This window comes from Gymnodraco acuticeps, unplaced genomic scaffold (genome assembly GCF_902827175.1).
Source record: "Gymnodraco acuticeps unplaced genomic scaffold, fGymAcu1.1, whole genome shotgun sequence".
NCBI lineage: Eukaryota > Metazoa > Chordata > Actinopteri > Perciformes > Bathydraconidae > Gymnodraco > Gymnodraco acuticeps.
This window is the reverse complement of record NW_022990699.1, coordinates 3,252,750-3,277,536: the sequence shown is the minus strand read 5'-3', so window position 1 is coordinate 3,277,536 and position 24,787 is coordinate 3,252,750. Positions and strand designations below refer to the sequence as shown.

Here is a 24,787-nt window from a genome sequence, read left to right as displayed (position 1 = left end):
CTTACTAGTTGATATAGTGTGTATCACGAGCATCCACAAGCCACGAATAACTGAGTCACATCTATAATATTTTGTATCATAACAATGTAAACAATTGTTGGAAATATATCGATATATTTTGTGAACCAGAAAGTAGCATTTCTGTTTTAGTGATATAAAGCATTATAAATGCATTATATTTGACTTTAATGCATATTAGTTGAGGTGTTAATAAGTGTTACCAAGTTGCTTACATTGTTTTATTATTATTGATACGTGATGTCGAAGAGATTTCACCACAATTGATTGTGTGATAATCAGAATGAGAATCATTGCTTTGAATCATAATCTCATTGCCATGGTGCATACGCTTAACAAGAAACGGAGAATGCAGTATGGTCTATTTGTAATTTATATTTGTATCCTGTTTTTGTACAAATACGAATATTTCGTTACGTTAATTGGGCACTTGGACAGTTATTTTATGTTTTTCAATTACGTATCTTTTCTTGAGAGTTCAGATATTAAGTGATTTTTGTTTTTGTTTTCAGTGTTGAAAGTAATGATTTTAAATGTCCACACGGGGACATTGTAGACCATCACATTTTCAGTGCCTCTTGGTTGCTTCAGGCTCCTCCCACATTCAGAGGATAATTCTGTTTCGCTCAGCTTTGTTACAAAGAGGCGCAGTGAAAGACTATAGCTTGAGTGGACATCATTTCGTCTGTTACCCCTTAAACAAGCAAGGAACTGGATTTTGGCACTTGGTTTCATCCTTAATGATAAAACGGGATTTTGGAGATAAGCATCCATATGCTCTGTTCACGTTGGATACAAATATGTCACTGCGGAGGATACGGAGCCCCTTTGGGATTTATATAGTCCTTGTTCTTTTGGATTGTTGCTGGGAAGCGGTGTCTGGGCAGCTCTCTTACTCTGTGTCAGAGGAGGTAAACCCGGGGACTTCTGTGGGAAATCTCGCTAAAGATCTAAATCTTAATGTACACGAATTGGAGGCACGTATGTTTCAGATTTTAAGCGGATCAAAGAGAAAATATTTCGACGTACATTTAAAAACGGGCGTTCTTTATGTCAAGGAAAGAATCGACCGTGAGGAGCTTTGTGCGAAGGCTACAACATGCACTGTCGATGTAGAGGCCGTGATAAACAATCCACTGAAGCTTTACCGATTCGAGGTAAATATAGTTGATATAAATGACAATGCACCATATTTCCCTGAGAATGTGCAGTCTCTTAACATTGCTGAAAGCACTGTGCCAGGAGGGAAATTTGGATTTATAGGGGCGTTAGATCTCGATGTTAGAAAGAATAGTGTTAGTACTTACAAGCTCAGTACAAATGATTATTTTTATTTAGAGGAGCACAAGGGGGAAGAAAGTGTGTCTGCCGAACTTGTGCTCCAGAAAGGATTAGACCGAGAAAAACAAAATACTGTAAGACTAACAGTGACTGCTGTCGACGGTGGCAATCCACCTAAATCAGGAACATCTCAAATCATCATTAATGTTTTAGATAATAACGATAATGCCCCGGTTTTCACTAGCTCTTTATACAAGGCACGGATTTCTGAGAACTTAGAAATTGGTAAGACTGTAATAGTTCTGAATGCAACAGACACAGATGAGGGATTAAATGCTGAAATTGAATATTCATTGAGAAGTAAAGGCCAGGATCACATTTTAGATGTATTTCAAATTGATTCCAAGTCTGGTGCAATTTTAGTCAGAGGTAAGATCGACTTTGAACTAAATCCTGCCTTTGAGATCCACGCACAGGTCAGTGACAAAGGACAGCCTCCGATGTCTGCTCATTGCAAAGTGCTGGTAGAAGTGGTGGACCTAAATGATAACGCTCCTGAGATCACTGTGACGTCACTACTAAACACTGTGAAGGAGGACGCAGAGGTAGGAACTGCTATAGCACTAGTTTCTGTGCTGGACAAAGATGGTGGGAAAAACGGTGAAGTAAAGGCAGTCCTTGCAAATGATGTCCCCTTTAAATTAGACACAAATTACAAAAATTATTATTCGTTGGTAGTTAATGGTCCGCTTGACAGAGAGACTATACCCGAGTACAATGTCGTTATCGTAGCGACTGATGGAGGGACTCCGCCTCTCTCCAGAACCAACATAGTGACAGTGCATGTGTCTGATGTTAATGATAACCCACCTCGCTTCTCAGAGCCGTTCATTAATATGTATGTGAAAGAAAACAGTCCAGTAGGAACAGTAATTAAAACAGTGACTGCAGTTGATGTCGATATCAGTCAAAATGGCCAGGTGAGCTATTCCTTTTTGCAAAGTAAAAGAGACTCAGTCCCGTTATCTACAATGTTGAACATTAACTCAGAGACTGGAGATATAGTCAGCCTGCAGTCTTTTAACTATGAGGAGTTAAACACGTTTCAGTTTAAAGTACAGGCCACAGACTCTGGTGTTCCTCCTCTCAGCAGCAACGTGACAGTGAACGTTTTAATTCTGGATGAAAATGACAATAATCCAACAGTCCTCGCGCCCTATTCTGAGCACGGCTCCGTTAACAGTGAGAGCATCCCCTATTCTGCTGAGGCGGGATACTTTGTGGCAAAGATCAGGGCTGTAGACGCAGACTCTGGATACAATGCGCTGCTTTCGTATCACCTCTCTGAGCCCAAAGGAAACAACCTCTTCCGGATCGGAACCAGTAGCGGAGAAATCAGGACTAAGAGGAGAATGAGGGACAATGACCTGAAAACTCACCCCTTGGTGGTGTTGGTTTCTGATAACGGAGAACCCTCCCTGTCAGCTACTGTCTCTATTGATGTGGTGGTGGTTGAAAGCACAGCTGACATCCAGACTCAGTTCAGACATGTGACCATACAGGAGGAGAGCTTCTCTGATTTGAACCTCTATCTGCTGATCGCCATTGTGTCGGTGTCAGTGATCTTTCTGCTGAGCCTCATCAGTTTAATAGCTGTCAAATGCCACAGGACAGACGGCAGTTTCAGCAGGTACAGCGCCCCAATGATCACCACCCACCCTGACGGGAGCTGGTCTTACTCTAAATCTACTCAGCAGTACGACGTGTGTTTCAGCTCAGACACAATGAAGAGTGACGTAGTGGTTTTCCCCGGCCCGTTTCCGCCTGTAGATGGTGAACTGATCAGTATTAACGGAGGAGACACTTTTACCAGAACTCAGACTTTACCCAACACAGACAAGGTAAGAAACAAAATATAAAGAGATAGAAAACTCTCGAAAGATGAGGCTGAAAAGGCTTTGTGTTTATATTTATTGTATGTGAAGTTAAATGACTTGTCGATACTTTCCCACCCTGTATTCATGAATGTGTGTTTTGCTTCGGACTTTTTTTGAAAATCTCAGTAGTAACATAAATTATAGTAACAATAAAAGTTTGTAAATGCCATAAATCCTAACGTTTCCAAATAAGTGTTTACCGCTGTCCGTGGTGCTATTCTAGCACCACGGTGTTGTGTGGGGTCAGGAAATGCAGCATGGAACATGTGTCCAATGGAAAGAAGATAGGTTCGTTCCACGCCGCATGTATTTGCATATTTGTTTAAGACATCTCTGTATTTAAACATGAAGGATGTCTACCCCGTCTCATAACAGTTTGGGAAGAAATCATAATTTACATTTCGTACGCCTGTTTCCTTTGCCGTTTTATTTTACAAAATAGGGAACTATTGCAATTTGTTTAAGAACAACCAGTTACAATTATGTATGTATCTTCAATGTGTTGTTTTGTTTTACTCATAGTTTCCTGTCATTTCTGTATGGTTGCCTCAATCTAGCTGGCATATTAGTTCATCTCTATTGGTTTGGATAAAATAGAAAAGCAATAAAGAGAACAAAACAAGTATAAAGATTTGTCAAAATGCATACATTGTGATTGTTTTAAATACTTAAACATATCATTATTGATATTAAAATGCTCATTTGGCTTAGTTGTTAAATCATTTCCATTGTGTCTGTCAATTTGAATGCAGTTCTTTCTCGTCACCACATGGGGACAGTGAAGACCGTGACATTTGTAGGTTAGATTAGGATATACAAGACTCCTCCCAGAAACAGAGGATGATGATCATGTTCTCCGGGCTTTGTTACGGGACGCAGGGTGAGAGAGGAAATTGTGAAAACATGTTCCAGTTGCCTGATCAAATTGGAGGAATTAGACTTTGATTTTAATATAGCTGTTTTACGGGAGTGATTTGACTTGGACTTATTATTTTTCTCGGTTGGTAGCAATCATGGATTTCTCAAGCAGAACGAGGCTTTTTGGGATATATGTTGCGGTCATGCTGCTGAATTGTTGCTGGGAAGCAGTGAATGGACAGCTCTCCTATTCCATATCAGAGGAGGTAAACCCGGGGGCTTCTGTTGGAAATATCGCCAAGGATCTAAATCTAAATGTCCAGGATTTAGAGTCTCGTATGTTTCAGATCGTTGCCGGAACAAAGAGAAAATATTTCGACGTACATTTAAAAACTGGTGTTCTTTATGTCAGCGAAAGAATAGACCGTGAAGAGCTTTGTGCGAAGGCTGCACAATGTACTGTCGATGTAGAAGCCGTGATAAATGACCCACTAAAGCTTTACCGATTCGAGGTAAATATAGTAGACATAAATGACAATGCACCTGTTTTCTCTGAGCAACTACAGTCACTAGACATTGGAGAAAATACTTTACCAGGAGTGAAATTTGGATTGATAGAGGCATCTGATTCAGATGTTGGAAAGAACGGTGTTACTACATACAAGCTCAGTAACAATGATTATTTTTCTTTAGAAATTCAAAAAGGGGGAGATAGTGTGTCAGCTGAGTTAGTACTGCAGAAATCATTAGATCGAGAGCATGACTCTGTAATAAAACTCACACTAACGGCAGTGGATGGAGGAAATCCATCCAGATCGGGAACCTCACAAATCATAATCAACGTTTTGGATATTAACGACAACCACCCGGTGTTTAGTAGATCTTTGTACAAAGTTCAGATTTTTGAAAACTTACCAGCAGGGTATACTGTGACCACTCTTATTGCAACAGACGCAGATGAGGGTTTAAACCAGGAGATAGAATACTCTTTGAGAAAAAAAGGTCAGGATCATGTTTTAGAGTTATTTGAAATGCATTCTAAATCAGGTGCAATTTTAGTCAGAGGTAAGATCGACTATGAAGAAAATCCTGCCTTTGAGATTCACGCACAGGTCAGTGACAAAGGGCAGCCTCCAATGTCTGCTCATTGTAAAGTGCTGGTAGAAGTATTGGACCTAAATGATAACGCTCCTGAGATCACTGTGACGTCACTACTAAACACTGTGAAGGAGGACGCAGGGGTAGGAACTGCTATAGCACTAGTTTCTGTGCTGGACAAAGATGGTGGGAAAAACGGTGAAGTAAAGGCAGTCATTGCAAATGATGCCCCCTTTAAATTAGACTCAAATTACAAAAATTATTATTCGTTGGTAGTTAATGGTCCGCTTGACAGAGAGACTATATCCGAGTACAATGTCGTTATCGTAGCGACTGATGGAGGGACTCCGCCTCTCTCCAGAACCAACATAGTGACAGTGCATGTGTCTGATGTAAATGATAACCCGCCTCGCTTCTCAGAGCCGTTCATTAATATTTATGTGAAAGAAAACAGTCCAGTAGGAACAGTAATTAAAACAGTAACTGCAGTTGATATCGATATCAGTCAAAATGGCCAGGTGAGCTATTCCTTTTTGCAAAGTAAAAGTGACTCAGTCCCGTTATCTACAATGTTGAACATCAACTCAGAGACTGGAGATATAGTCAGCCTGCAGTCTTTTAACTATGAGGAGTTAAACACGTTTCAGTTTAAAGTGCAGGCCACAGACTCTGGTGTCCCTCCTCTCAGCAGCAACGTGACTGTGAACGTTTTAATTCTGGATGACAATGACAATAATCCAACAGTCCTCGCACCCTATTCTGAGCACGGCTCCGTTAACAGTGAGAGCATCCCCTATTCTGCTGAGGCGGGATACTTTGTGGCAAAGATCAGGGCTGTAGACGCAGACTCTGGATACAATGCGCTGCTTTCGTATCACCTCTCTGAACCCAAAGGAAACAACCTCTTCCGGATCGGAACCAGTAGCGGAGAAATCAGGACTAAGAGGAGAATGAGTGACAATGACCTGAAAACTCACCCCTTGGTGGTGTTGGTTTCTGATAACGGAGAACCCTCCCTGTCAGCTACTGTCTCTATTGATGTGGTGGTGGTTGAAAGCACAGCTGACATCCAGACCCAGTTCAGACATGTGCCCATACAGGAGGAGAGCTTCTCAGATTTGAACCTCTATCTGCTGATCGCCATTGTGTCGGTGTCAGTGATCTTCCTGCTGAGCCTCATCAGTTTAATAGCTGTCAAATGCCACAGGACAGACGGCAGTTTCAGCAGGTACAGCGCCCCAATGATCACCACCCACCCTGACGGGAGCTGGTCTTACTCTAAATCTACTCAGCAGTACGACGTGTGTTTCAGCTCAGACACAATGAAGAGTGACGTAGTGGTTTTCCCCGGACCGTTTCCGCCTGTAGATGGTGAGCTGATCAGTATTAACGGAGGAGACACTTTTACCAGAACTCAGACTTTACCCAACACAGACAAGGTAAGAAATGAAATACATTAAATCATTGCTGTACGTGTTCTGTTTATAGAGCATATTGCTAGGACATGTCGTGGTTTGAACTAAGTCAGGTTAGAGACATGTGTGCTAACGGTCATGGCTTTTACATGGACCGTATACTTTTTATTTAAGACGGAATTTATATAAAGAAAAGCAAAGATGGTAACTGAATTTGTAGCTTGCTATGAATTTGTTGATGGTTTTTACATTGCTGTAAAGGTGGTTGTTGATTTGCAATCTGTGTGTAACTCGCTATCCACGGTGCTGAACTAAATGGTTTAAACGTGCATTCCATTTACAGAAAATGATGCAAAATCTCCTTGTTGAGAAATAGAGTTTTAAAAATAATATATAATTACGAATATATTTTGCAACAACTCTTGAACAATATGATATGGCATAGTGTTTCACCAATATAACTGTCCGTGTAATATTAACGCTACAAGGATTTGCTTAAAACTTCAGTTAATATTAAAAAACAGGCTGTGTTAAAACAAAGACTTAATTCATATCAAATGGATGTCAGTAATAATCAGTGTGGTAAGCGTTGTAGTTTAATATTTGAGTCATTGTCTTTTGAAATCTCTTGACGAACATTGAGAATGTTCACACGTGTACAATTTATTTTATGTTGGATTTGAGGTGTAGTTTTAAAACTCGTCCACGGAGGGACACTGTAGACCGTCACATCTTGACGGTCTCTTCGTGGCTCGCGGCTCCTCCCAGATTCAGCGGATGATCCATCTCTGGGCTTTGTTACAAAGAGAGGTCGGACGACAAAGAGCGGTTGTCTTGTTTGGTCGTGGAAATGCCGTAATATTTGTTGGAAATATCTTCCTGGATCTTTTTTTCATAGTTGCCGTTATTGTTCAGATTTGCCTACATGCTCCTTCTCGATGTATGGAATAATGAATTTGCCGAGCAGAACCAGCTGGATATATCTCCTGGTCGTGCTGCTGGAGTGTTTCTGGGAAGCGGTGTCTGGGCAGCTGTCTTACTCCGTCTCAGAGGAGGTCAATCTGGGGACTGTTGTGGGAAATATCGCTAAAGATCTGAACATCAATGTCCAGGATTTGGAGCCCCGCATGTTTCAGATCGTTGCAGGATCTAAGAGGAAATACTTCGAGGTAAATCTAAAGACTGGTGCCCTGTACGTTAACGAGAGAATAGACAGAGAGGAGCTCTGCGGCGACGAGAACAAATGTTCCCTCAGTGTAGAAGCAGTAATTAATAACCCTTTAAAACTGTACCGGATTGAAATCATAATATTAGATGTGAATGATAATTCACCGTCATTTCCCAGCTCCTCCCAGGAAATTAACATAACTGAGAACACAGCAGCGGCGGCTAAATTCCCATTGCAAAAGGCTCACGATGCAGATGTTGGTAAAAATACTGTTAACAGCTACAAGCTTAGCCAAAATGAACACTTCTCTCTTGCTACACACAAAGGAGATAGTATATCTGTTGAATTACTGCTTCAGAAAGTTTTAGACAGTGAAAAACAATCCGTGATTCGACTCACACTGACTGCTATTGATGGGGGAACTCCTGATAAATCTGGCACAATGGTCATTATCGTGAATATTTTGGACATTAATGATAACGCTCCTGTATTCAGTCAAACTCTTTACAAAGCCAGTGTGTATGAGAACGCCAAGATTGGAACATCGATAATAACACTGAATGCTACTGACTTAGATGCAGGCCAAAACGGAAAAATTGTGTACTCATTCAGTAAAATAGACCGTTTGACCAAAACTGATATGTTTGATATTGATGAAAAAACCGGGACTGTAACAAATAAAAAGAATATAGACTTTGAAGAAAATAATGCTTTTGAGATTAGAGTACAAGCAAGTGATGGAGCATCCTCACCGATGACCTCACATGCAAAATTATTGATTGAGGTTTTAGACGTCAACGACAATGCCCCTGACATGTCAGTGACTTCTCTGTTAAACACCGTGAAGGAGGATGCAGCCATAGGCACCGCCATTGCACTTGTTTCAGTATTTGATAAAGACGGAGGTAAAAATGGGATAGTGAACTGTAAAATGTCCAATAATGTTCCTTTTAAATTAGAGTCCAATTACAAGAATTACTATTCGTTGGTGGTGGACGGCCCTCTTGACAGAGAGAGTGCATCTCAATACAACATCAGCATCACTGCTACTGATGAGGGCCGCCCACCTCTCTCCAGCACGAGCGTTATTAATGTGCACGTGTCAGATGTGAATGATAATAAACCTCTATTTACAGAAAACATAATCAATGTCTATGTGAAAGAAAACAGTGCAGTAGGAGCAGTTATAAAAACCGTTTCAGCCATTGATGCAGACAACAATCAAAATGGTCAGGTGAGCTACTCCATTTCACAAAGTAACAGTAACTCGTTGCCACTCTCTACAATGGTGAACATAAACTCAGAGACTGGAGATATAGTCAGCCTGCAGTCTTTTAACTATGAGGAGTTAAACACGTTTCAGTTTAAAGTCCAGGCCACAGACTCTGGTGTTCCTCCTCTCAGCAGCAACGTGACTGTGAACATTTTAATTCTGGATGAAAATGACAATAATCCAACAGTCCTCGCGCCCTATTCTGAGCACGGCTCCGTTAACAGTGAGAGCATCCCCTATTCTGCTGAGGCGGGATACTTTGTGGCAAAGATCAGGGCTGTAGACGCAGACTCTGGATACAATGCGCTGCTTTCGTATCACCTCTCTGAGCCCAAAGGAAACAACCTCTTCCGGATCGGAACCAGTAGCGGAGAAATCAGGACTAAAAGGAGAATGAGTGACAATGACCTGAAAACTCACCCCTTGGTGGTGTTGGTTTCTGATAACGGAGAACCCTCCCTGTCAGCTACTGTCTCTATTGATGTGGTGGTGGTTGAAAGCACAGCTGACATCCAGACTCAGTTCAGACATGTGACCATACAGGAGGAGAGCTTCTCTGATTTGAACCTGTATCTGCTGATCGCCATTGTGTCGGTGTCAGTGATCTTTCTGCTGAGCCTCATCAGTTTAATAGCTGTCAAATGCCACAGGACAGACGGCAGTTTCAGCAGGTACAGCGCCCCAATGATCACCACCCATCCTGACGGGAGCTGGTCTTACTCTAAATCTACTCAGCAGTACGACGTGTGTTTCAGCTCAGACACAATGAAGAGTGACGTAGTGGTTTTCCCCGGACCGTTTCCGCCTGTAGATGGTGAACTGATCAGTATTAACGGAGGAGACACTTTTACCAGAACTCAGACTTTACCCAACAATGACAAGGTAAGAAATGAAATACATAATAGCGTTGCTGCACATGTTCTGTTAATAGAGAAAATGGCTGTGATATGACGTGGTTTTACTTAAGTCAGTTTAGAGACGTGTGTGTACTAACGGTCATGTCATTTACACGAACTCTCCTTTTCATTTAAGAGGGAATGTTTATCAAGGACAGCAATGATGGTTATTCAGTTTGGAGCTTGATATTCATTTGTTGATAGTTTTTACATTACTGTAAAGTTTGGTTGTTGATTTGAAATCAGTGTGTTAGTCGCTATCCGTGGTGCTGAACTACATGTGTTGTTGGAGTTAAACTTGCCTTCAATTCCAATAAAATAAGGCTAAATCTCCTTGTTGTAATGCAGAGTTTTTAAAAATATATTTACGAATATATTTTGCAACAACTCTTGAACAAAATGTCATATGGCAAAGTGTTTCTCCAATATATCCGTCCATGTAATATTTGTAGTCAATTGCAATCAGTTTTAAAAAGTATTTGCATTTCTGTTTGTCCCTAAACCATTATCTGATTGACAGTGCTATAAGGATGTGCTTAAAAGTTCAGTTCATATTTAAAACAGGCTGTATTAAAAAATAACTATTAATTCTTACAATATACATGTCAGTTATCAGTGGGGTAAGCGCTGTAGTTTAGTATCTGAGTCTCTTATTTTTGCAATCTCTTGACAAACAAAGAGAATATTCACACATTTATATTTGTTTTATGTTTGATTTGAGGTGTAGTTTTAAAATCGGTCCACAGGGGGACACTGTAGACCGTCACATCTTGACGGTCTCTTCGTGGCTCGCGGCTCCTCCCAGATTCAGCGGATGATCCATCTCTGGGCTTTGTTACAAAGAGAGGTCGGACGACAAAGAGCGGTTGTCTTGTTTGGTCGTGGAAATGCCGTAATATTTGTTGGAAATATCTTCCTGGATCTTTTTTTCATAGTTGCCGTTATTGTTCAGATTTGCCTACATGCTCCTTCTCGATGTATGGAATAATGAATTTGCCGATCAGAACCAGCTGGATATATCTCCTGGTCGTGCTGCTGGAGTGTTTCTGGGAAGCGGTGTCTGGGCAGCTGTCTTACTCCATCTCAGAGGAGGTCAATCTGGGGACTGTTGTGGGAAATATCGCTAAAGATCTGAACATCAATGTCCAGGATTTGGAGCCCCGCATGTTTCAGATCGTTGCAGGATCTAAGAGGAAATACTTCGAGGTAAATCTAAAGACTGGTGCCCTGTACGTTAACGAGAGAATAGACAGAGAGGAGCTCTGCGGCGACGAGAGCAAATGTTCCCTCAGTGTAGAAGCAGTTATTAATAACCCTTTAAAACTGTACCGGATTGAAATCATAATATTAGATGTAAATGATAATTCACCGTCATTTCTAAGCAAGTCACAGGAAATCAATATTACAGAGATTGCTGCAGCGGGGGTGAAATTTCTGCTAAAACGGGCTCACGATGCAGACGTGGGTAAAAATACTATTAACAGCTACAAGCTTAGCCAAAATGAACACTTCTCTCTTGCTACACACAAAGGTGATAGTATATCAGTCGAATTACTGCTTCAGAAAGTTTTAGACAGAGAAAAACAGTCTGTAATCAAACTCATACTGACTGCTATTGATGGAGGAACTCCTGCTAAATCAGGCAGTATGACTATAATAGTGAATGTGTTGGACATTAATGATAATATTCCTGTATTCAGTCAAACTCTTTACAAAGCCAGTGTGTATGAGAACTCAAATATTGGTACATCGATTATAACCCTAAATGCTACTGACTTAGATGCTGGACAAAACGGGAAAATATCATATTCACTTATAGAAATAGACCAGGGGAAACAAAGTGATCTCTTTGCTATAGACCAAACAACAGGGACTGTAACAAATAAGAATAATATAGACTTTGAAGAAAACAATGCTTTTGAGATTAGAGTACAAGCAAGTGACGGAGCTTCCTCACCGATGACCTCACATGTAAAATTATTGATTGAGGTTTTAGACGTCAACGACAATGCCCCTGAAATGTCAGTGACTTCTCTGTTAAACACCGTGAAGGAGGATGCAGCCATAGGCACCGCCATTGCACTTGTTTCAGTGTTTGATAAAGACGGAGGTAAAAATGGGATAGTGAACTGTAAAATGTCCAACAATGTTCCTTTTAAATTAGAATCTAATTACAAGAATTACTATTCGTTGGTGGTGGACGGCCCTCTTGACAGAGAGAGTGCATCTCAATACAACATCAGCATCACTGCTACTGATGAGGGCAGCCCACCTCTCTCCAGCACGAGCGTTATTAATGTGCACGTCTCAGATGTGAATGATAATAAACCTCTATTTGCAGAAAACATAATCAATGTCTATGTGAAAGAAAACAGTCCGGTAGGAGCAGTTATAAAAACCGTTTCAGCCATTGATGCAGACAACAATCAAAATGGTCAGGTGAGCTACTCCATTTCACAAAGTAACAGTAACTCGTTGCCTCTCTCTTCAATGGTGAACATCAACTCAGAGACTGGAGATATAGTCAGCCTGCAGTCTTTTAACTATGAGGAGTTAAACACGTTTCAGTTTAAAGTCCAGGCCACAGACTCTGGTGTTCCTCCTCTCAGCAGCAACGTGACTGTGAACGTTTTAATTCTGGATGAAAATGACAATAATCCAACAGTCCTCGCGCCGTATTCTGAGCACGGCTCCGTTAACAGTGAGAGCATCCCCTATTCTGCTGAGGCGGGATACTTTGTGGCAAAGATCAGGGCTGTAGACGCAGACTCTGGATACAATGCGCTGCTTTCGTATCACCTCTCTGAGCCCAAAGGAAACAACCTCTTCCGGATCGGAACCAGTAGCGGAGAAATCAGGACTAAAAGGAGAATGAGTGACAATGACCTGAAAACTCACCCCTTGGTGGTGTTGGTTTCTGATAACGGAGAACCCTCCCTGTCAGCTACTGTCTCTATTGATGTGGTGGTGGTTGAAAGCACAGCTGACATCCAGACTCAGTTCAGACATGTGCCCATACAGGAGGAGAGCTTCTCTGATTTGAACCTGTATCTGCTGATCGCCATTGTGTCGGTGTCAGTGATCTTTCTGCTGAGCCTCATCAGTTTAATAGCTGTCAAATGCCACAGGACAGACGGCAGTTTCAGCAGGTACAGCGCCCCAATGATCACCACCCACCCTGACGGGAGCTGGTCTTACTCTAAATCTACTCAGCAGTACGACGTGTGTTTCAGCTCAGACACAATGAAGAGTGACGTAGTGGTTTTCCCCGGACCGTTTCCGCCTGTAGATGGTGAGCTGATCAGTATTAACGGAGGAGACACTTTTACCAGAACTCAGACTTTACCCAACACAGACCAGGTAAGAAATTGAAATACATCAAATCGTTGCTGTAGGTGTTCTTTTTGAAGAGAAAATGGCTGCGATATGACGTGGTTTTACTTAAGTCAGTTTAGAGATGTTTGGGTACTAACGGTCATGTCATTTACACGGACTCTCCTTTTCATTTAAGAGGTCATGTTTATCAAGGACAGCAATGATGGTTATTCAGTTTGTAGCTTGATATTAATTTGTTGATAGTTTTTACATTACTGTAAAGTTTGGTTGTTGATTTGAAATCAGTGTGTTAGTCGCTATCCTTGGTGCTGAACTACATGTGTTGTTGGAGTTAAACTTGCCTTCAATTCCAATAAAATAAGGCTAAATCTCCTTGTTGTAATGCAGAGTTTTTAAAAATATATTTACGAATATATTTTGCAACAACTCTTGAACAAAATGTCATATGGCAAAGTGTTTCTCCAATATATCCGTCCATGTAATATTTGTAGTCAATTGCAATCAGTTTTAAAAAGTATTTGCATTTCTGTTTGTCCCTAAACCATTATCTGATTGACAGTGCTATAAGGATGTGCTTAAAAGTTCAGTTCATATTTAAAACAGGCTGTATTAAAAAATAACTATTAATTCTTACAATATACATGTCAGTTATCAGTGGGGTAAGCGCTGTAGTTTAGTATCTGAGTCTCTTATTTTTGCAATCTCTTGACAAACAAAGAGAATATTCACACATTTATATTTGTTTTATGTTTGATTTGAGGTGTAGTTTTAAAATCGGTCCACAGGGGGACACTGTAGACCGTCACATCTTGACGGTCTCTACGTGGCTCGCGGCTCCTCCCAGATTCAGCGGATGATCCATCTCTGGGCTTTGTTACAAAGAGAGGTCGGACGACAAAGAGCGGTTGTCTTGTTTGGTCGTGGAAATGCCGTAATATTTGTTGGAAATATCTTCCTGGATCTTTTTTTCATAGTTGCCGTTATTGTTCAGATTTGCCTACATGCTCCTTCTCGATGTATGGAATAATGAATTTGCCGAGCAGAACCAGCTGGATATATCTCCTGGTCGTGCTGCTGGAGTGTTTCTGGGAAGCGGTGTCTGGGCAGCTGTCTTACTCCGTCTCAGAGGAGGTCAATCTGGGGACTGTTGTGGGAAATATCGCTAAAGATCTGAACATCAATGTCCAGGATTTGGAGCCCCGCATGTTTCAGATCGTTGCAGGATCTAAGAGGAAATACTTCGAGGTAAATCTAAAGACTGGTGCCCTGTACGTTAACGAGAGAATAGACAGAGAGGAGCTCTGCGGCGACGAGAGCAAATGTTCCCTCAGTGTAGAAGCAGTCATTAATAACCCTTTAAAACTGTACCGGATTGAAATCATAATATTAGATGTAAATGATAATTCTCCGTCATTTCGAAGCAAGTCACAGGAAATTAACATTACAGAGAGTACTGCAGCGGGGGTGAAATTTCTGCTAAAACGGGCTCACGATGCAGACGTGCGTAAAAATACTATTAACAGCTACAAGCTTAGCCAAAATGAACACTTCTCTCTTGCTACACACAAAGGAGATAGTATATCTGTTGAATTACTGCTTCAGAAAGTTTTAGACAGAGAAAAACAGTCTGTAATCAAACTCATACTGACTGCTATTGATGGAGGAACTCCTGCTAAATCAGGCAGTATGACTATAATAGTGAATGTGTTGGACATTAATGATAATACTCCTGTATTCAGTCAAACTCTGTACAAAGCCAGTGTGTATGAGAACTCAAATATTGGTACATCGATTATAACCCTAAATGCTACTGACTTAGATGCTGGACAAAACGGGAAAATATCATATTCACTTATAGAAATAGACCAGGGGAAACAAAGTGATCTCTTTGCTATAGACCAAACAACAGGGACTGTAACAAATAAGAATAATATAGACTTTGAAGAAAACAATGCTTTTGAGATTAGAGTACAAGCAAGTGACGGAGCTTCCTCACCGATGACCTCACATGTAAAATTATTGATTGAGGTTTTAGACGTCAACGACAATGCCCCTGAAATGTCAGTGACTTCTCTGTTAAACACCGTGAAGGAGGATGCAGCCATAGGCACCGCCATTGCACTTGTTTCAGTGTTTGATAAAGACGGAGGTAAAAATGGGATAGTGAACTGTAAAATGTCCAACAATGTTCCTTTTAAATTAGAATCTAATTACAAGAATTACTATTCGTTGGTGGTGGACGGCCCTCTTGACAGAGAGAGTGCATCTCAATACAACATCAGCATCACTGCTACTGATGAGGGCCGCCCACCTCTCTCCAGCACGAGCGTTATTAATGTGCACGTCTCAGATGTGAATGATAATAAACCTCTATTTGCAGAAAACATAATCAATGTCTATGTGAAAGAAAACAGTCCGGTAGGAGCAGTTATAAAAACCGTTTCAGCCATTGATGCAGACAACAATCAAAATGGTCAGGTGAGCTACTCCATTTCACAAAGTAACAGTAACTCGTTGCCTCTCTCTTCAATGGTGAACATCAACTCAGAGACTGGAGATATAGTCAGCCTGCAGTCTTTTAACTATGAGGAGTTAAACACGTTTCAGTTTAAAGTCCAGGCCACAGACTCTGGTGTTCCTCCTCTCAGCAGCAACGTGACTGTGAACGTTTTAATTCTGGATGAAAATGACAATAATCCAACAGTCCTCGCGCCGTATTCTGAGCACGGCTCCGTTAACAGTGAGAGCATCCCCTATTCTGCTGAGGCGGAATACTTTGTGGCAAAGATCAGGGCTGTAGACGCAGACTCTGGATACAATGCGCTGCTTTCGTATCACCTCTCTGAGCCCAAAGGAAACAACCTCTTCCGGATCGGAACCAGTAGCGGAGAAATCAGGACTAAAAGGAGAATGAGTGACAATGACCTGAAAACTCACCCCTTGGTGGTGTTGGTTTCTGATAACGGAGAACCCTCCCTGTCAGCTACTGTCTCTATTGATGTGGTGGTGGTTGAAAGCACAGCTGACATCCAGACTCAGTTCAGACATGTGCCCATACAGGAGGAGAGCTTCTCTGATTTGAACCTGTATCTGCTGATCGCCATTGTGTCGGTGTCAGTGATCTTTCTGCTGAGCCTCATCAGTTTAATAGCTGTCAAATGCCACAGGACAGACGGCAGTTTCAGCAGGTACAGCGCCCCAATGATCACCACCCACCCTGACGGGAGCTGGTCTTACTCTAAATCTACTCAGCAGTACGACGTGTGTTTCAGCTCAGACACAATGAAGAGTGACGTAGTGGTTTTCCCCGGCCCGTTTCCGCCTGTAGATGGTGAACTGATCAGTATTAACGGAGGAAACACTTTTACCAGAACTCAGACTTTACCCAACACAGACCAGGTAAGAAATTGAAATACATCAAATCGTTGCTGTAGGTGTTCTTTTTGAAGAGAAAATGGCTGCGATATGACGTGGTTTTACTTAAGTCAGTTTAGAGATGTTTGGGTACTAACGGTCATGTCATTTACACGGACTCTCCTTTTCATTTAAGAGGTCATGTTTATCAAGGACAGCAATGATGGTTATTCAGTTTGTAGCTTGATATTAATTTGTTGATAGTTTTTACATTACTGTAAAGTTTGGTTGTTGATTTGAAATCAGTGTGTTAGTCGCTATCCTTGGTGCTGAACTACATGTGTTGTTGGAGTTAAACTTGCCTTCAATTCCAATAAAATAAGGCTAAATCTCCTTGTTGTAATGCAGAGTTTTTAAAAATATATTTACGAATATATTTTGCCATAACTCTTGAACAAAATGTCATATGGCAAAGTGTTTCTCCAATATATCCGTCCATGTAATATTTGTAGTCAATTGCAATTCAGTTTAAAAAAGTATATGCATTTCTGTTTTTCCCTAAACCATTATCTGATTGACAGTGCTATAAGGATGTGCTTAAAAGTTCAGTTCATATTTAAAACAGGCTGTATTAAAAACTATTAATTCTTACAATATACATGTCAGTTATCAGTGGGGTAAGCGCTGTAGTTTAGTATCTGAGTCTCTTATTTTTGCAATCTTTTGACAAACAAAGAGAATATTCACACATTTACAATTTATTTTATGTTGGATTTGAGGTGTAGTTTTAAAATCGGTCCACAGGGGGACACTGTAGACCGTCACATCTTGACGGTCTCTTCGTGGCTCGCGGCTCCTCCCAGATTCAGCGGATGATCCATCTCTGGGCTTTGTTACAAAGAGAGGTCGGACGACAAAGAGCGGTTGTCTTGTTTGGTCGTGGAAATGCCGTAATATTTGTTGGAAATATCTTCCTGGATCTTTTTTTCATAGTTGCCGTTATTGTTCAGATTTGCCTACATGCTCCTTCTCGATGTATGGAATAATGAATTTGCCGAGCAGAACCAGCTGGATATATCTCCTGGTCGTGCTGCTGGAGTGTTTCTGGGAAGCGGTGTCTGGGCAGCTGTCTTACTCCGTCTCAGAGGAGGTCAATCTGGGGACTGTTGTGGGAAATATCGCTAAAGATCTGAACATCAATGTCCAGGATTTGGAGCCCCGCATGTTTCAGATCGTTGCAGGATCTAAGAGGAAATACTTCGAGGTAAATCTAAAGACTGGTGCCCTGTACGTTAACGAGAGAATAGACAGAGAGGAGCTCTGCGGCGACGAGACCAAATGTTCCCTCAGTGTAGAAGCAGTTATTAATAACCCTTTAAAACTGTACCGGATTGAAATCATAATATTAGATGTGAATGATAATTCACCGTCATTTTTAAGCAAGTCACAGGAAATTAACATTACAGAGAATACTGCGGTAGGGGCAACCTTTCCATTTCATCCAGCTGACGATGCAGACGTTGGTAGAAATACTGTAAACAGCTACAAGCTTAGCCAAAATGAGCATTTCTCTCTCGCTACACACAAAGGAAATACTGTAACTCCCGAATTACTGCTTCAGAAAGTTTTAGACAGAGAAAAACAGTCTGTAATCCGACTCATACTGACTGCTATTGATGGGGGAACTCCTGCTAAATCAGGCAGTATGACTATAATAGTGAATGTGTTGGACATTAATGATAATGCTCCTGTATTTAGTCAAACTCTGTACAAAGCCAGTGTGTATGAAAACGCTCAAATTGGAACATCGATAATAACCATAAATGCTACTGACTTAGATGCTGGACAAAATGGACAGGTGTTATATTCATTCAGTAAAGCAGGCAGAGGAAAACAAAGTGATTTGTTTAGAATTGATGAAAAAACCGGGACTGTAACAAATATCAAGAATATAGACTTTGAAGAAAACAATGCTTTTGAGATTAGAGTGCAAGCAAGTGATGGAGCATCCTCACCGATGACCTCACATGCAAAATTATTGATTGAGGTTTTAGACGTCAACGACAATGCCCCTGAAATGTCAGTGACTTCTCTGTTAAACACCGTGAAGGAGGATGCAGCCATAGGCACCGCCATTGCACTTGTTTCAGTATTTGATAAAGATGGAGGTAAAAATGGGATAGTGAACTGTAAAATGTCCAACAATGTTCCTTTTAAATTAGAGTCCAATTACAAGAATTACTATTCGTTGGTGGTGGACGGCCCTCTCGACAGAGAGAGTGCGTCTCAATACAACATCAGCATCACTGCTACTGATGAGGGCAGCCCACCTCTCTCAAGCACGAGCGTTATTAATGTGCACGTGTCAGATGTGAATGATAATAAACCTCTATTTACAGAAAACATAATCAATGTCTATGTGAAAGAAAACAGTGCAGTAGGAGCAGTAATAAAAACCGTTTTAGCCATTGATGCAGACAACAATCAAAATGGTCAGGTGAGCTACTCCATTTCACAAAGTAACAGTAACTCGTTGCCTCTCTCTTCAATGGTGAACATCAACTCAGAGACTGGAGATATAGTCAGCCTGCAGTCTTTTAACTATGAGGAGTTAAACACGTTTCAGTTTAAAGTCCAGGCCACAGACTCTGGCGTTCCTCCTCTCAGCAGCAACGTGACTGTGAACATTTTAATTCTGGATGAAAATGACAATAATCCAACAGTCCTCGCGCCCTATTCTGAGCACGGCTCCGTTAACAGTGAGAGCATCCCCTATTCTGCTGAGGCGGGATACTTTGTGGCAAAGATCAGGGCTGTAGACGCAGACTCTGGATACAATGCGCTGCTTTCGTATCACCTCTCTGAGCCTAAAGGAAACAACCTCTTCCGGATCGGAACCAGTAGCGGAGAAATCAGGACTAAGAGGAGAATGAGTGACAATGACCTGAAAACTCACCCCTTGGTGGTGTTGGTTTCTGATAACGGAGAACCCTCCCTGTCAGCTACTGTCTCTATTGATGTGGTGGTGGTTGAAAGCACAGCTGACATCCAGACTCAGTTCAGACATGTGCCCATACAGGAGGAGAGCTTCTCTGATTTGAACCTGTATCTGCTGATCGCCATTGTGTCGGTGTCAGTGATCTTTCTGCTGAGCCTCATCAGTTTAATAGCTGTCAAATGCCACAGGACAGACGGCAGTTTCAGCAGGTACAGCGCCCCAATGATCACCACCCACCCTGACGGGAGCTGGTCTTACTCTAAATCTACTCAGCAGTACGACGTGTGTTTCAGCTCAGACACAATGAAGAGTGACGTAGTGGTTTTCCCCGGACCGTTTCCGCCGGTAGATGGTGAACTGATCAGTATTAACGGAGGAGACACTTTTACCAGAACTCAGACTTTACCCAACACAGACAAGGTAAGAAATGAAATACATTAAATCGTTGCTGTACGTGTTCTTTTTGAAGAGAAAATGGCTGGGATATGACGTGGTTTTAAGTCATTTTAGAGACGTGTTTGCTAACGGTCATGGGCGGCATTTACACGGACTCTCCTTTTCATTTAAGAGGGAATGTTTATCAAGAATAGCAATGATGGTTATTCAGTTTGTAGCTTGATATTAATGTGTTGATAGTTTTTACATTGCTGTAAAGTTTGGTTGTTTATTTGCAATCATTGTTTTAGTCGCTATCCATGGTGCTCAACGATAGGCTTACATGTGTTGTTGCAGTTGAACTTTCGTTCAATTCTAAGAAAATAATGCAAAATCTCCTTGTTGTAATTCAGAGTTTTTTTTAAATATATTTACGAATATATTTTTGCAACAATTTTTGATCAAAATATAATATGGCAAATTGTTCCTCCAAATATAACTGTTCATGTAATATTTGCAGTCAATTAAAATTCAGTTTTTAAAAAAAAAGTATGTTGCATTTCTGTATTTACCTAATCCATTATCCCATTAACAGTGCTATAAGGATTTACTTAAAACTTCAATTAATATTTAAAAACAGGCCGTTTAAATAAAAAAAAACTTCATTCATACAATATACATGTCAGTTATCAGTGGGGTAAACGCTGTAGTTTAATATTTGTCTCTATTTGTTTGCAATCTCTTGACAAACAAAGATAATGTTCACACATTTACAATTTGTTTTATGTTTGATTTGAGGTGTAGTTTTAAAATCGGTCCACAGGGGGACACTGTAGACCGTCACATCTTGACGGTCTCTACGTGGCTCGCGGCTCCTCCCAGATTCAGCGGATGATCCATCTCTGGGCTTTGTTACAAAGAGAGGTCGGACGACAAAGAGCGGTTGTCTTGTTTGGTCGTGGAAATGCCGTAATATTTGTTGGAAATATCTTCCTGGATCTTATTTTCATAGTTGCTGTTATTGTTCAGATTGCCTACATGCTCCTTCTCGATGTATGGAATAATGAATTTGCCGAGCAGAACCAGCTGGATATATCTCCTGGTCGTGCTGCTGGAGTGTTTCTGGGAAGCGGTGTCTGGGCAGCTGTCTTACTCTTTCTCAGAGGAGGTCAATCTGGGGACTGTTGTGGGAAATATCGCTAAAGATCTGAACATCAATGTCCAGGATTTGGAGCCCCGCATGTTTCAGATCGTTGCAGGATCTAAGAGGAAATACTTCGAGGTAAATCTAAAGACTGGTGCCCTGTACGTTAACGAGAGAATAGACAGAGAGGAGCTCTGCGGCGACGAGAACAAATGTTCCCTCAGTGTAGAAGCAGTCATTAATAACCCTTTAAAACTGTACCGGATTGAAATCATAATCTTAGATGTAAATGATAATTCACCGTCATTTCTAAGCAAGTCACAGGTAATTAACATTACAGAGAGTACTGCAGCGGGGGTGAAATTTCCTCTGCATCAAGCTCACGATGCAGACGTCGGTAAACAAACGGTAAATAGTTACAAGCTTAGCCAGAATGAACATTTCTCTCTGGCTACTCATAAAGGAGATAGTGTCTCTCCAGAATTATTACTTCAGAAAGTTTTAGACAGAGAAAAACAGTCTGTAATCCAACTCATACTGACTGCTATTGATGGAGGAACTCCTGCTAAATCAGGCAGTATGACTATAATAGTGAATGTTTTGGACACTAATGATAATTCTCCTGTATTCAGTCAAACTCTCTACAAAGCCAGTGTGTATGAAAACACTAAAATTGGAACATATATTATAACCCTAAATGCTACTGACTTAGATGCAGGCCCAAACGGACACGTTTTATATTCATTCAGTGAAGTGGGCAGAGGAAAACAAAGTGATATGTTTGCCATTGACGAAAAAACAGGGACTATAACAAATAAAAATAATATAGACTTTGAAGAGAATAATGCTTTTGAGATTAGAGTACAAGCCAGCGATGGAGCATCTTCTCCTCTCACCTCAAACACCAAATTATTGATTGAGGTTTTAGACCTCAACGACAATGCCCCTGAAATGTCAGTGACTTCTCTGTTAAACACCGTGAAGGAGGATGCAGCCATAGGCACCGCCATTGCACTTGTTTCAGTATTTGATAAAGACGGAGGTAAAAATGGGATAGTGAACTGTAAAATGTCCAACAATGTTCCTTTTAAATTAGAATCTAATTACAAGAATTACTATTCGTTGGTGGTGGACGGCCCTCTTGACAGAGAGAGTGCGTCTCAATACAACATCAGCATCACTGCTACTGATGAGGGCAGCCCACCTCTCTCCAGCACGAGCGTTATTAATGTGCACGTGTCAGATGTGAATGATAATAAACCTCTATTTACACAAAACATAATCAATGTCTATGTGAAAGAAAACAGTGCAGTAGGAGCAGTTATAAAAACCGTTTCAGCTATTGATGCAGACAACAATCAAAATGGTCAGGTGAGCTACTCCATTTCACAAAGTAACAGTAACTCGTTGCCTCTCTCTACGATGGTGAACATAAACTCAGAGACTGGAGATATAGTCAGCCTGCAGTCTTTTAACTATGAGGAGTTAAACACGTTTCAGTTTAAAGTGCAGGCCACAGACTCTGGTGTTCCTCCTCTCAGCAGCAACGTGACTGTGAACATTTTAATTCTGGATGAAAATGACAATAATCCAACAGTCCTCGCGCCCTATTCTGAGCACGGCTCCGTTAACAGTGAGAGCATCCCCTATTCTGCTGAGGCGGGATACTTTGTGGCAAAGATCAGGGCTGTAGACGCAGACTCTGGATACAATGCGCTGCTTTCGTATCACCTCTCTGAGCCCAAAGGAAACAACCTCTTCCGGATCGGAACCAGTAGCGGAGAAATCAGGACTAAGAGGAGAATGAGTGACAATGACCTGAAAACTCACCCCTTGGTGGTGTTGGTTTCTGATAACGGAGAACCCTCCCTGTCAGCTACTGTCTCTATTGATGTGGTGGTGGTTGAAAGCACAGCTGACATCCAGACCCAGTTCAGACGTGTGCCCATACAGGAGGAGAGCTTCTCTGATTTGAACCTGTATCTGCTGATCGCCATTGTGTCGGTGTCAGTGATCTTTCTGCTGAGCCTCATCAGTTTAATAGCTGTCAAATGCCACAGGACAGACGGCAGTTTCAGCAGGTACAGCGCCCCAATGATCACCACCCACCCTGACGGGAGCTGGTCTTACTCTAAATCTACTCAGCAGTACGACGTGTGTTTCAGCTCAGACACAATGAAGAGTGACGTAGTGGTTTTCCCCGGACCGTTTCCGCCTGTAGATGGTGAACTGATCAGTATTAACGGAGGAGACACTTTTACCAGAACTCAGACTTTACCCAACAATGACAAGGTAAGAAATTGAAATACATCAAATCGTTGCTGTAGGTGTTCTTTTTGAAGAGAAAATGGCTGCGATATGACGTGGTTTTACTTAAGTCAGTTTAGAGACGTGTGGGTACTAACGGTCATGTCATTTACACAGACTCTCCTTTTCATTTAAGAGGGAATGTTTATCAAGGACAGCAATGATGGTTATTCAGTTTGTAGCTTGATATTAATTTGTTGATAGTTTTTACATTACTGTAAAGTTTGGTTGTTGATTTGAAATCAGTGTGTTAGTCGCTATCCGTGGTGCTGAACTACATGTGTTGTTGGAGTTAAACTTGCCTTCAATTCCAATAAAATAATGCTAAATCTCCTTGTTGTAATGCAGAGTTTTTAAAAATATATTTGCGAATATTTTGCAACAACTCTTGAACAAAATGTCATATGGCAAAGTGTTTCTCCAATATATCCGTCCATGTAATATTTGTAGTCAATTGCAATTCAGTTTTAAAAAGTATTTGCATTTCTGTTTTTCCCTAAACCATTATCTGATTGACAGTGCTATAAGGATGTGCTTAAAAGTTCAGTTCATATTTAAAACAGGCTGTATTAAAAAAAAAACTATTAATTCTTACAATATACATGTCAGTTATCAGTGGGGTAAGCGCTATAGTTTAGTATCTGAGTCTCTTATTTTTGCAATCTCTTGACAAACAAAGAGAATATTCACACATTTATATTTGTTTTATGTTTGATTTGAGGTGTAGTTTTAAAATCGGTCCACAGGGGGACACTGTAGACCGTCACATCTTGACGGTCTCTTCGTGGCTCGCGGCTCCTCCCAGATTCAGCGGATGATCCATCTCTGGGCTTTGTTACAAAGAGAGGTCGGACGACAAAGAGCGGTTGTCTTGTTTGGTCGTGGAAATGCCGTAATATTTGTTGGAAATATCTTCCTGGATCTTATTTTCATAGTTGCTGTTATTGTTCAGATTGCCTACATGCTCCTTCTCGATGTATGGAATAATGAATTTGCCGAGCAGAACCAGCTGGATATATCTCCTGGTCGTGCTGCTGGAGTGTTTCTGGGAAGCGGTGTCTGGGCAGCTGTCTTACTCCGTCTCAGAGGAGGTCAATCTGGGGACTGTTGTGGGAAATATCGCTAAAGATCTGAACATCAATGTCCAGGATTTGGAGCCCCGCATGTTTCAGATCGTTGCAGGATCTAAGAGGAAATACTTCGAGGTAAATCTAAAGACTGGTGCCCTGTACGTTAACGAGAGAATAGACAGAGAGGAGCTCTGCGGCGACGAGAGCAAATGTTCCCTCAGTGTAGAAGCAGTTATTAATAACCCTTTAAAACTGTACC

The 24,787-nt window shown here is 41.2% G+C and overlaps 6 protein-coding genes across 11 annotated transcripts in view; all 6 read left to right on the top strand.

Moving 5' to 3' along the window:
* The window catches only part of LOC117555896 (protocadherin alpha-C2-like), a 206,894-nt gene that overhangs the window by 70,278 nt on the left and 111,829 nt on the right, over positions 1 to 24,787 (top strand). Inside the window, exon 1 of one of the 6 annotated variants that reach the window (XM_034230937.1) lies at positions 4,250 to 6,631. The exons of 4 other annotated variants lie outside the window; for them this stretch is intronic. In XM_034230937.1, the coding sequence (XP_034086828.1) occupies positions 4,250 to 6,631 (2,382 nt within the window). Of the gene's footprint in view, positions 1 to 4,249; positions 6,632 to 17,394; positions 20,053 to 24,787 lie in introns of those variants that run through there. One more of the 6 variants, XM_034230936.1, reaches the window with a different exon arrangement.
* Positions 221 to 3,218, top strand: LOC117555734 (protocadherin alpha-3-like). Its single transcript, XM_034230696.1, has one exon. The coding sequence runs from the start codon at positions 552 to 554 to the stop codon at positions 3,216 to 3,218; it is 2,667 nt and encodes an 888-aa protein (XP_034086587.1). The 5' UTR covers positions 221 to 551.
* Positions 7,368 to 9,999, top strand: LOC117555733 (protocadherin alpha-6-like). The gene has a single exon (XM_034230695.1). The coding sequence runs from the start codon at positions 7,546 to 7,548 to the stop codon at positions 9,997 to 9,999; it is 2,454 nt and encodes an 817-aa protein (XP_034086586.1). The 5' UTR covers positions 7,368 to 7,545.
* LOC117555902 (protocadherin alpha-8-like) lies at positions 10,699 to 13,316 on the top strand. Its single transcript, XM_034230952.1, has one exon. The coding sequence runs from the start codon at positions 10,920 to 10,922 to the stop codon at positions 13,314 to 13,316; it is 2,397 nt and encodes a 798-aa protein (XP_034086843.1). The 5' UTR covers positions 10,699 to 10,919.
* LOC117555901 (protocadherin alpha-8-like) lies at positions 14,116 to 16,691 on the top strand. The gene has a single exon (XM_034230951.1). It carries the CDS (start codon positions 14,295 to 14,297, stop codon positions 16,689 to 16,691), a length of 2,397 nt encoding a protein of 798 aa, XP_034086842.1. The 5' UTR covers positions 14,116 to 14,294.
* LOC117555900 (protocadherin alpha-10-like) lies at positions 20,059 to 23,455 on the top strand. Its single transcript, XM_034230950.1, has one exon. It carries the CDS (start codon positions 21,059 to 21,061, stop codon positions 23,453 to 23,455), a length of 2,397 nt encoding a protein of 798 aa, XP_034086841.1. The 5' UTR covers positions 20,059 to 21,058.

What these genes read in the sequence shown, in the direction of transcription:
- LOC117555734 (XM_034230696.1), top strand. Translation starts at nt 552, where the DNA reads ATGTCCACACGGGGACATTGTAGACCATCACATTTTCAGTGCCTCTTG.
- LOC117555902 (XM_034230952.1), top strand. Translation starts at nt 10,920, where the DNA reads ATGTATGGAATAATGAATTTGCCGATCAGAACCAGCTGGATATATCTC.
- LOC117555901 (XM_034230951.1), top strand. Translation starts at nt 14,295, where the DNA reads ATGTATGGAATAATGAATTTGCCGAGCAGAACCAGCTGGATATATCTC.
- LOC117555900 (XM_034230950.1), top strand. Translation starts at nt 21,059, where the DNA reads ATGTATGGAATAATGAATTTGCCGAGCAGAACCAGCTGGATATATCTC.
- LOC117555733 (XM_034230695.1), top strand. Translation starts at nt 7,546, where the DNA reads ATGTATGGAATAATGAATTTGCCGAGCAGAACCAGCTGGATATATCTC.